The sequence below is a fragment of the Zosterops lateralis genome (assembly GCF_965231275.1).
Source record: "Zosterops lateralis genome assembly, chromosome: 2".
Taxonomy (NCBI): Eukaryota; Metazoa; Chordata; class Aves; order Passeriformes; family Zosteropidae; genus Zosterops; species Zosterops lateralis.
In genome coordinates this window covers 33,642,348-33,654,947 of record NC_139763.1, presented here as the reverse complement: position 1 = coordinate 33,654,947, position 12,600 = coordinate 33,642,348, and the positions used below count along the sequence as shown (strand labels likewise).

Below are 12,600 nucleotides of genomic sequence, written 5' to 3'. Positions count from 1 at the left end.
CTCTTTTTGCTGTTTATGGTAACTAGTTATGTCTTGCTTCTTTGAAACATTTTAAAATTGTAACTGAAATAGTGGTGAAGTAGGAAAATAACTGTTTTCATTTAATTTAAACTGACTTCTGTTTTTTTCATAGGCCATGCTGTGCAGACTTCTTTTTATTTTATTGCCAGAGTATTAAAGGAGAAATATATTCAGTTAGTATAGATAAGAAAGACTCTTGTTGTATTGCCACTCCTTTGAATACCAGTTGCCATATTTATTGACTCATTTCCATAGTTTACAGAAACATTGTTCACATTCACATGAGAAATTAAATACCTTCATGGGAAAGGGCCTCAGTCAAACAGTCTCCTCTCTCTATTATGTCCACAGAGACTCATGCAAATTACAGCAAAAATTTTGTCTTAACTGGAGAGAGGAGTCACTTTTCAAATTCAGGGAAGTGGATGGGATTTAAAGTTTCTCCTCTTTATTTGCTTTTGATTTCCACATATTTCAGTGGATGTGCTCAGTTTTCAGCTTATGCTGTGATTTACACAGGTGAACCAATAATTATCATAGGGTTGAAACTGAGTGGCACTTATCAGGTAGCTTGCTTAGTGAGGAAGAAAGGGCTGCTGTCACAGTCACACAGTCCTAGAGAGCCTCTCAACTTGCTTACATTTGTTTTTTCATCACAGAATGTGTGAAGTTTCATACCAATATTTACTTAGAAACAATGGTGCCAATTCTCCATTACTGCAGCCTACTAAGATTTTAACAACTAACTTAATGCATTTATTTTCTGTAACATTTAAATTAGGAACTCACTGCAGGAATGATTCTTTGTTAACAACTTTGAGACAGATCTGTGGGGTCAGTATATGTGTGTGTAAAAGCATGCATGAGTTGCAGTGCTCTGATGGCAGAAGTCCTTAACTTAGGGGCCTTTGACTAAATTATGTGATAACGTAAACTAAAAATCTCCAGTATTCCACAAGTGAAATAGATGTAGTCAGTCTGGTTTTGTACTGAAGATGCATCCTAGGAAGCTGCTCAAGAAGAACTCTAATAAACTTCCCCCACTCCCCACCCCGGCTTTTATGTGGGCCCTGGGACAGGCTATGTATGTGCATTTGAACTTGTGCCAAGAGGCTTCATTAGAATGGTTAAAGTGCTTTTAAACTTGAACTGCTCCCTCACAGCCCTGTGAGAAAGATCCTGCCTCACAGTGTGCAGCAGAATTCCTCAGATCCAAAAGATTTATATATCTTTGTAGAGAAGCACAGGGTTGAGAAAGGTGTGGATAGATCCCATTAGCATGAGGAGAGTGTAAATGCCTAAGGCTCTTTATTCTATACTTTGAAATTTTATTCTGCGACAATTTTCCCATCTTTTATCAGGGATGAATAGATTGAATTATATTATATCACTATTCTGTGTGATGGTGGAATTGTATAAATATGATATTTGTTTACAAACAATAAAACTGTATTTGCAGTAGCAAACAAAATTCACTTAAAAATGTGTTTGCCCCCATGGATAGGAAAAAAAAAATAAAGTGTTTATATTTTTCCTATGTTTGGTTAATTTGTGAAATAGTTAAGCTGAAATGTTCTTTATAGAGTTACTCAATGTTATTGAGCTGTTGTTTTATAAAATATCTGACAAAAAACATAGACCACTTTAATAAGCTGATGTATAATTTTTTTGGTGCTTAAGAAAATAAAAAATCCTGGTGAGATAGACAGTTATTAAGACATAAAAACTAGATTTAAGAAAGTGTGGGCCAGATTCTAAGAATGACATTAAATTTAGCACATCTTATATTTCACTTCCTATTTCACTATATCCTCATTGTGAAAAGTGCACATTTAGTCTTTAACTTGTCACCAAAGCTAACACTTATCTAGAAATTAGTTAGGTCTAGGAAAGGAATCAGTTTTAGCTGATGAAAACTTGTAGGTGTTGACTCCTAAGTAATGGCTCAAATGATACTTTATTGTTAACTGTATTTAAAGCTGTCACAATGACTATTTTATTTTCTTTGTCTCATTTTTTCCCCATTTTAATTTAAATTTTTATTTCGTTATTTTGGAAAGCTTTCTAACATGGCATGATAAACTAGGCAACCAGATGCAAAGCTTAGGAAGCAACAATTGTGGACCTTTTCTGTGGAGCTAAAAATACCATCTGAATAATCTATAGTTGCCTGGAAACTCCTTCACATATTTGAGTAAAGAAAATATTTTTGGCCTTCAAAACATTTGGATTACAGATACCTTCTCTGTACATGACAGTAGGCTCCTGCTCTCAAAGTCTCTATGGTCTTCTTAAGCTTATGATATTCTGGGTAAAAAGGGGAACATCCGATATATCTGGAGCTGAGAATTTATTGTCAGTCTAATTAAAAGTTGTACCAGTGCAATCAAAGCAAACAGTTATTATTCATTTTATGATAGTACTAACACTTAGAGTCTAAATTGTTTGATTAATACAAGGCAAAACTCATTAACAATATGCAGTATAAACTGTTGTAAAAACCAACCAACCAAGCAACCAGCCAACTTCTCCTCCCTGCCCCCCTCCAAAAAAAAAACCAAACCCAAACCCCTCCACCCAAAAATCCACTCAAAACCCAAAGGATTAATCCCAGTATCATGTCCCTTTTTTTCCTCCTGTTAGGGTCACTCTTTCATCTTCTCCAGGGTGCTAAGCATCACACATTTAGGGTGGGAGAAGTCACGACACATACTTGATAACTTGAGGGTTTTCCTGGTATGAGTTGACATGTTAGGGGTGTTTTCCTCTTCTTTATCACAATGTAAATAGTGTAGGTGTTGATGGTTTCTTACTTTCTGTGCTTGAATCCACTTGTGCCCATTTTTATATATTTTCTGAATCTTTACACTTTAATTTTTCAGATTTGATTTTCAGCTCTACATTATACCTGATTTTATCATATGAGGTGTGTTGTATGTATGTTATAAGCTTTTTTTCTTGTGCTTTTTGTTACCTCTAAAATGGGTTTTGCCCATCTCATAGGTTTACTCTATCATTTATAATTAACCACTGTTGAGTTACTGATAAACCTGTATTTTTTTTATTATTATATGTATTTCTTTTAGCTGCAGTTACTCATGAACTATTGTCTTTGGCAATTTCTTTATTCCCTTACCATTTTCAATAAATGCTCCAGCTATATGAAGCTGTAACGCTGCTTTCCATGACTAAAGTTGTTTCTTTAATTGCTGATCTGACAATGGTAAACAAAGCAATGTGTTGTTGCATCTGATAAGAGCATCCAGTCCAATGTAGAAAGATACAATAAAATTAGAGTCAACATTTTCTGCTGTCCTCTTTCAAAGTCTTTAGGCTTTTCTGGAGTCTCTTCCAGATCCTGTAGGTGTGCCTGCTGGGGCTGCTCTGCAGCCCTTTTCCCCAGGTGTCATCAGCTACAATTGCCAGTGGAGTTCGATATATTTGTCCTCATTTAGTGCCCTTAACCTCCCTGTTTTGTGCTTCATCCATTTACTCTGTTATCTGTCGTGGCATCTGGTGCTGTTGGTTTAGGTGGTCTGGTACTTTTACATTGAAGTCAAGAAGAGCTCTGCATGGGACTGACATGTTGGCCTCTGATATGTGGCATAGAGACTTGATTGCACTGTGAAAATGCAAGCTTCTTTTTTTTTTTTTTAATGAGAATGGACGTAACTATCTGACAGACTTTGTACATCTTTGACTCATAGTCATGTCAAAAACATTCCTGGTAAAGTGTACGTGAACATGAGTTAAAAATGGATTTGACAATAACTTTTTAATAATGAGGATGTTGGAATGGAACTAAATCAATGCAGTCGGCATTGACTTGGACTCATCTTGGTCCAGATGTTAGTTATTCACCCCCATCAGCGCAACACCTTGCTTGTGAAAATACAAGATCTGTTTTCTCTGATCCTTGAAGTCCTAATTTATTTTCAGAAAATTCTGCCTTGAAATTTCATGGTTGTCTTTAAAAACAGGTAGTTATGCATGTACAATACCCCTTGTCATGCAGCTGCCCATACACTTGATGAGAAAAAACCAAGAAGCAGTAACCAGTTGTATCTGCTAGTGCAGCCTTTGATCTTTATGGCTTGCTTCTAGTAAAGTCGACCTTTCCTTTATCTTGATATTTGCAGCTCCTCAAATTATTTTTTGTTCACAAGAGTCAATAAGGCTGTGGCAATAGACTGTGTTTGTTTGCAGTGACCTTTACTGAGAGTACTCTGTAATTTTTCAGACTTACAGATTGGTGTGATATAGACAGCTATATATCTGTCAGCTCATCTCTGGAGATGGAATGCCCAGCTGTAGAAATGTCTAACCAGGTTTCTTTCTTACAACGTTCTGTTTTGAGTGCCATCTGGTCTCATCTATAAAATTGTGTTTGGAGAAGAAATGAAGCAAGGCTTGACATTACAATACAATGGTGAATGTGATTTCACATTCTGACTTCATGCTATTACAGCTATTCAACAAAGTCCAGCACATCCTGTCCTAAGGCACACGTGCTAATCTGGGATTACAGAGCAGTCAATTCTTTACCTTGTTTTATGCAACACTTCTGGTTTTTATTACTGTAATTACCTTGTATCAGCATAGGATCCTGCTGGTTTTGCCTTGCATGGGGTTACAGCTTCCACCATTTTTTTCCATATCCTTTTATTCCTCTTGGTATTAATAAATACCAAGTATTTATTGGTGTGGTGCAAGTCTTGGTCTGCCACCTTCACTGTTCTCTCCCCCAGGGAGTTGCCTTAAACGATGGTGCTAAGAATAGCAAAATATATAAAATGATTTATATGAAGCTAAGCCTGTGAAAAGAGACTGCTCAAAAGACCAGCAAGTTGCTTTGTGAGAAAGTAACTTTATATTTAAAAAAAAAAAATATATATATATATATATAAAAGATAAAAGAGCACTTACCAGTGGAGAGCAAGTGCTTGGAAATATTCAGCAAGATTTCAGAATATATATTTTCAGGGATGCCTGATAAATAAAAAAAAATTTGAAAAAAACAAAATATGGAACATTTTCATTCCCATTCAGAACTACTATTCTATGAGTAGAGCAAGTACTACTGGACATATGTCTTTGATTTAAATTTTTCACCCAAATATTTTTATAGGCTTGTATAAGAGGATGATCAAGCATACACTACATTACAATTACATATACTACATATACTACATTACAATGAAAGACTGGCATACATTCTTCAGCTACATTCTGAAAAATAAAGAATTTTAAAAAGCACAGAAAACTAAAATCATACTTTGAGAAAGACATTAAAAAAAGCATTGTTTGCAGATTGGAGTACTGTATTTTCATCTTGCAGAAGCTGGTCTAGCTGTTTTTTTTTAAAAAAAATATTTCTCAACCACTATAAACATGTGACTCTGAATATTGTGTTGCCTGAATCATTGTTGCTGCTATTAACATCTCCTTTTCACTTTTTCTTGTCCTACCCACTACTGCTGACACAAGGGGGTTGCTCTCTGCATTTTGGGGAAGCCTGGTTTTTACCCAAAGACTAGTTAGGACCTCTTTAACCATCTTATCTTTGAGCAAAGTATCCTGGATTCTCTACATTTTTCCTCAAAAGTCAAGTCTTCAGACTGCTCATTGTGCTTCCTTCTCTGCCTCAGATTTTCTAATTGATATACATCTTACAGTATATATTCTCAGGATTTGCCAGGGATGAGGAGAGCAGTTGTTGCTTCCCAGAATTTACCATTTATAGCCCTGGTTCTGTATTTCAGTGGGCCTTGAGATTTAGTTGTCAAGTCTTTTCTGTAGGGTTGTTTGGTATCCAGTTACTTCCCATCCTGAATTTTTACAGTTTCATCTCTTCCTACCTAAATGTATTCTCTTGCACTCTTGAGTAGCCTGATATTTTGCCCAGGCCATCAGTGAGATCATGCAATGTTATCCTGACTTCGGTTTTCAGTTCAAATGTCTCAAGTGCCATTTCAGTTTCCAGAAAAGTGAAATTTCCTCAGTTTTCATAAATGCATTATTCCAAATTCTGTGCATTTAAAGTGAATATACAGTGTCTAAAGTGTATTTTCACTTTGTTAGGAGGAAGCTTGTTATACTTCTGTGCCTCTGACCTGCTACTATGAAGTAGTAGGTCAAAATCACTTCTGCTGAGGAATGCAAATTCTTTTTAATGAGCATTTGAAAAGGCTACAAATTACATAGTAATTTTTCTCCTTAATTTCTTTCTCCTGCCTACCTCCAAATTCTAGACTTCTATTTTATTGTATCAGATTGTTTTATATTTTCAAGTTCATCTACTTGATTATTTTAAAATAAGGGCTTTTTTGATTAGGATTGCAATTTTGTTTCACTCATCATGACCCAAGTATTATTCCAAAAATGGTTTTGCCTGCTGGGTATGAGAAAAGCAAAGCACTTAAGCAATTTCTACTGTACATTCTTTTTCTGACACCAGGCAGAAAACACAGAAATCTTTTCTTATGAAGAATGCATTATAAATTTGCAAGATGCATTTTATAATAAAATTTCATTTCCTTTTCTCTAAAATAAATAGAAACTGTCACCCTCTTCAGAAGGTAGAAATAGAATTTAGATTCAGTTTCTCTCCAAGTTCTATTTCTGGGACATCAATTTTTGTGAAGCAGAGGCACTAAAATACAGTAACGGAAGTGGTCTGTGGAACTGTAAATGGGCTTTGTTTTCACTAAAGTAATGAGAAGTTATTAAAAAAAATATATTTCTTTTCCTCATGGCTCTCTTTTGCGGTCCAGAAAGCTAGTAAAAAAAATAAAAATGAACAGAGCCAGTCTTTAATGTGCCCTAGTACTTTCAAAATTCTTCATAGTGAATAAAAAATTAAAAGAAAGCCTCCTGTCCTGTCCTGTCCTGTCCTGTCCTGTCCTGTCCTGTCCTGTCCTGTCCTCTCCTCTCCTGTCCTCTCCTCTCCTCTCCTCTCCTCTCCTCTCCTCTCCTCTCCTCTCCTCTCCTCTCCTCTCCTCTCCCCGCATGTGCAGGTTGAAATCAGCTCTGTGCACCCACAACTGGCAGCTGATGTGTTTGCACTCCCCTCTGGAGAGCTGTACTTGCTGAGGCACAGCAGGATGACACCTCCCATGCCTCTCTGTTTTCTCAGGGAACAATACTGTAAGGCCAGGCACTGTTCCCTCATGCAAAGCTTCATGCTTGAAGCTAATGTGTGCTAATAACACTCATTGTGCTAGAAAAATGCCTGGCTCCATCCACCTCTTCTGCAATTCTGTAATATTTCATTAGCTTTAGTGATTAATTGTTATCTCCATACAGCATGTTCTAGCTGATTCATTATTATTGGAGACAGAATGGTAGGAATAATACCAAGACATTTTCACAGATTGTCCCAGAAGTAATGACAAATTCTTAAATTCTTCACTTTGGTGTAATTACATACAAAATGTATGTGAGAAAATGTTATGTTGTTACTTAGGTTTTTATAAAATAGCAGTTAAAATTCTGGTACTTTTCTTCAAATCAGCACATACCTACTCTCCCTTGCAGTATTCTAACAGGAATTCCCATAATTTTTATTTCTTTAAGGTGGGGTTGGACCCATTGTTTTTAATGGAGTTTGGAAAACAGCCAAGACCGAATTTTCAGAAGAAAATTAGGCAGTGCATTTCCATAAACCTTTTTTTTTTTTATGTTCAGACTAAAGAAATCTAATTTTCATGAACAGATTTGCTTTGTTTTAAAATACAGCAAATCAACTTTGTTATTGAAAAGTCATGGTAGATATGACTGACAGTTCTCTTTTCCCTGCTGCTTTAGGAACTCTGGGAGTTTTAAGATAAATGAACCAGGGGGATCAAACAGCTCTAGAAAGAATTTTAACTGTGCAGAGGGAAAGTGAGCCGTGCATCAGACTGGAGATTTGCTATTTGCATTTTCTGGCTAATTGTGCATTTGATTTGCATTTTCTCTCAATTAGTTACCTAAATATGTGTATTAAAATACTTCAGAATATACAGAAGGATCATATCTGAAGAGAGCCTCTTTTGGTCTAAATCTCTCTTATAAGAGGAGTTTCTTTTCCTGTTTATCTTCTAGAGCAAGCAGCCACTGAGTCTTTGAGTTTCAGAGGATGCAGCCAGCCTTTCAGAAGCTGCAGAATTCCTCACTATTCCTAAATACCTAAAGGTTTCTCTGTGATTCAAACCCATTGATTATTGGGGTATCCCAAGTTTGTCTTACTTGCCTTGGTGTTTTTATTTCAGATTTTATTTTAATTTCAAAGCAGAGACCATTTATTTTGTGGTATCTGTGAACTTTTCCTGTTATGGAAACTGCTCCTGTCACAGCAAAAATATGGCAAGAAATCTTTGAAAATCACAATACTGTAACTTACGTGTTGGTAGCACATAAGTCTGTGAAATGTAAAGCATTGTTCTCTCTTTCTCTCATGCAGGCTGGATTGCCATGTTGGGAGCCCTTTGGCTGCTAGTGCTAGCAGACATCCATGATTTTGAGATGATATTGAGCAGAGTTGAGTGGGCAACCCTCCTTTTCTTTGCAGCATTGTTTGTTCTCATGGAGGTAATATTCTCTGATTCTGAAGCCTGAAGAATTGCAAAAGATTTCAAATGTGAATTATGTTGCTGGAGAGAGGGGTCCTGCTGGTTCAATCCCACTGGAATATTGTTGATCAAATGTAGTTATGTTAATATGGAGAGGAATAGCAGAAAATGGGAGTTAGTTGGACCTCTTTCATATTTAAATTTTCATTTTAAACTTGGTCTCATTCTCTTTCCATATTCTGCTTTTGTTGAATGTATGTGACACAATCATTTTTCTATAATTTAAATTTCAGTTTCTGGGTTTATTGTTGGTCTGTGTGTGCAGATATTTTATGTGTATTTATGTGTTTGTTTACAATTATTTATACAGATGATAGGAAAAATTATAGAGCAAGATTAAACCAGAGTTGAAAAATGTTTCTAGTACTGTCTGCTACATGCTGGCTACCAAATGGCCTAAGATATCTCATGGGAGTATGATTTGAAAGGAAAATAACACTGCATTTCTGTTTGCAATGCTAATTTAAAAAATATTCAGCTCCTGAAATGCCAGGATATCTTGCTGTGTAGTTTCTTTGTGCTTGTCTGCTTGACAACATCCATGTCCATCTGTGTTTGTATCCCCTTTTATTCCCTATTTGATGCTTTTTTAATGCTTGAAAGGATTTATTTTTACCCCAAATATTTGGATTTTTTTTGGTGTGGATACTCACATTAACTTTTTAATTAGACGTCTAGAATACTGACTATTTTTCAATTGTTAATTGTTGGGTTTAAATGACGTAACAACATTGTAGAGACATGACTGACAACACTCAAGTGACCACTGATACTGTTGCTCATATCATCTCCTTTCCTCCCCTCCTGCCTCCCAATAATTGCAAAGATCCCAAGAATCTGGAAATTGGAATCTCTTAAAAAAAAAAATCACCAGCAGTAACAGGGACAACATTTGAAACAAATAGAAACAAGAAGCAATCCAACTAACTTTAATTAATGCCAAACTGTAAGTCAAAATCTGGTAACTCCCAAGAAGATGAGTGGAAACTCTGATTATCATTATACAGTTTTCTGTGAGCTACTAAGTCTAGAATTCATCAGGAAATATTGATTTATTGTATGCTTATTAGAACAGGCAATTTTTTATTTCTCCATTTTATGAGGTTCTATATAACATTGAATTTTCCAGCTCTTATAGAGGATCAATGCTGAAGCCATGTTTACTTTTTCTGCTGCTGTTGTGACAGTTTATTAGTTGTGTTCCCTGGTGTTTGAACTTGGATTGACCAGATGTGATTTGAGTGACTATGTGACAATACCATAGTAAAATACACAGGAAGTTATTTGCCATTTACTGCTAGACTTTGGATACAACTGTTATAATTCACTGAACTTCATTTTTTTGGTTTCTCAGGTTACCAGTGAATAGTTTTCTAATGAAAGAATATTTTTCTTGGCTCTGTAGAATAACAGCAGTTAAAAGTCATGAAAGAAACTTGTCCAGATAATCAGGAAAAAAATACAATACGTTAAATTCTACCCCACAATGAATGAAAAAATATTCTATATATATCATCATGGCTAATTTTTATTTTATACTGAATCTATTCAATTAGTAGTTGACAGTCCTTTCCAAGGCATTTTTATTTCCTTTAAGTTACCAGTGTCAAGAAGAAACTGGTCAAAACAAAGATATATGTTTAAGTATAAGAAACCTTTCTATAGTTTAGGGCATCCAGAAATTGTCAGCTCATATTTCTCACCTCTGGTGATCCTTCAGCTTGGATACTTCCCAGTCTGAAGCTGTTTCCGGATGCTATAAAAGTTCTCTTTCCTATTACAAGGCACATTTAAAAACCTGTGAGGGACTTAGGCTGCAAGTCATTTTGGAAAATGTGATTTGAGTTCCTGAATGGCAAGGGAACTCTTGAAGGTTCTGCCTTTGGGGGTCCATCAGTCCAGTCTGGTGTATCTTTTATAATGAAAAACTTGGAAATCCTTTGGAGCTCTCTTGTTTGTCTATTGTGTCCCCTGGGTAATTAATCTTTATAATGGTCTTTTTAGTCTTTATACACAAGTGGCTGTTACATGCTATAAAAATCTTTCTGCTTCTTCTGTCTCTGTAAAACAAGTCCTTATGCCTCTCAGGATTATAGTTCTTTGTTCATTTTTATAGTAGAAAGTGGCATGTTACCTTAATTCCTTCAGACAGAGTTTATTTACAAGAGTCATCATGACATGCTGTCCACAGGAGGATTAATGGAAATTTTAAAGCATAAATTAGACTTATTTTAAAATGGCACATGATTTCTTTCTGCAGAAAAGCTCTGTTGTGAACTGCCCCACAGGAACTAGTATGCCTGAAGACACCAATTAGTGAAATAATGTTTACTCCTCTTAGAAGACACAGGAATATCCAGGAGATCCTCTGTGCAGTTTACATGCAGGGGAGGACAGTGGCAGGGTACTAATTGCTGACTTGTACTTAGATGCTTGCAGGAGATTGGCCTGGAGATCATAGAGACATCCTAAAATTATTTATGTGATTAATATTGTCACCGTCTCTAATGAGATGGGCTACCTGTGGACTCTCTTGCAGAAGTGATGCCCTGAACATCTCTTTTTCTTGAGTTCCAGTATGAATTTTGGGTGTTACAGAAATGCAATGCATTCTGTTAGTAGATAATTAATAAGACAGCAATATTAATTGAATGTGAATCAGGGCTCTAATTGCTGACAACTATCTGTTTAAAAGTTTATCTTGAAGTGTGAACACAAAGCAATGATACAAAAACTATTGCTGTTCATTAAAGTTATTGCTTTTACATACATTTAATAAAAAGTCACTGTTATAACCATTGAGTTGATAAAGCAACACAGCTTAGAAAGGAGATTGTAACTTAAAATCACCAAAAAATTAATTTCTTAGGAAACTTCCTCATGGGAAGCCAAAGTAATGAAAAAATGTTCTTTTTTTTTTTTTTAGTATAAGGTGTACTTGCACGTAGTTAAAAGTTTTGCTGCTTGTTTTCTGCATGCTTTATTTTTAATTGTAGATAAACCTTTTCTTGTTCAATGTATTGTTAAAAAATATATATATTTCTGGGCCAAATTTTCTGTGTGGTGATACCCAAACCACTATTATTCAGCTGATGTCCAATTCAGTTGCAGGTACAGGAATTTCCAGTCTGAATGAAAGCACCTTAGTCTCTGACAAGCCAATGTTTCATACCCCACCTGATATCCATTAGGATCTTTGTCTGCATCTGTCATGGAATTTGACAGATGTGAGTTGAATGCTTTTTTCCCCACTGCAGCCTCTGAAGGGCTCTATGTGATTGCCAGGTGGGGGGGGTTACATGGAGCTGTGTTGTGTGAATACCGACTCCTGTAGCTTTCTGTGGGTCTGATGATTATAAGTGAGGTATTGCAGTTGACTGATTCTTTTACTTGACAGAAAAAAATGTAAACAAGCCAACCAGCGTGGTCTAGACTAAACCAAAAATTATGTGATTTTTCTCCCCTGAGAAACTGAGAAGTCATTAAATAGATATACCTTATTAAACCTGAAAATAGTACTTTGTTCTTCATGCCTACAAGAAAAGAAAACATGAATTAAAGGCTCATGAGTTAAAATCATCCTTTTACCTTGTGGATCAAGGGAATAGGTCACTGTCCTTGGGTGTGAAGACTGTCTATATTCTGTGTTCCCAAGGAGAGATCAGAGTTAGCACCACTAGACCGAAGGCTTCCTATGTCTTTTCATCTGTGGTAGCATCACGGGATGCTGTCAAAATGTCCTCTTCAACTGGGAATGGTTCTTACAGGGATGATAGAGCACTCTGATCCAGGCTGTCCTGGGGTCCAGTGCTTACAGGGCTCACCTCCTTAAGTGCTCATGCCTAACTTGGCAGGCTATACCTAATCCATTGGAGAAATGGATTTCCTGCCTTTCAGATGCTGCTGCCAATTTCCCTTCATCCAAGATTTTTTTTTTTTTAATTTTTTTTTTGAATGGGTCTGAGAA

General features: G+C 36.0%; 1 protein-coding gene across 1 annotated transcript in view; it reads left to right on the top strand.

The window, feature by feature from the left end:
* The window catches only part of OCA2 (OCA2 melanosomal transmembrane protein), a gene marked incomplete at its 5' end in the record, with an annotated part of 159,107 nt that overhangs the window by 83,773 nt on the left and 62,734 nt on the right, over positions 1 to 12,600 (top strand). Inside the window, one exon of the mRNA XM_083855828.1 lies at positions 8,465 to 8,592. Coding sequence (XP_083711954.1) covers positions 8,465 to 8,592 — 128 coding nt within the window. The remainder of the gene's footprint in view (positions 1 to 8,464; positions 8,593 to 12,600) is intronic.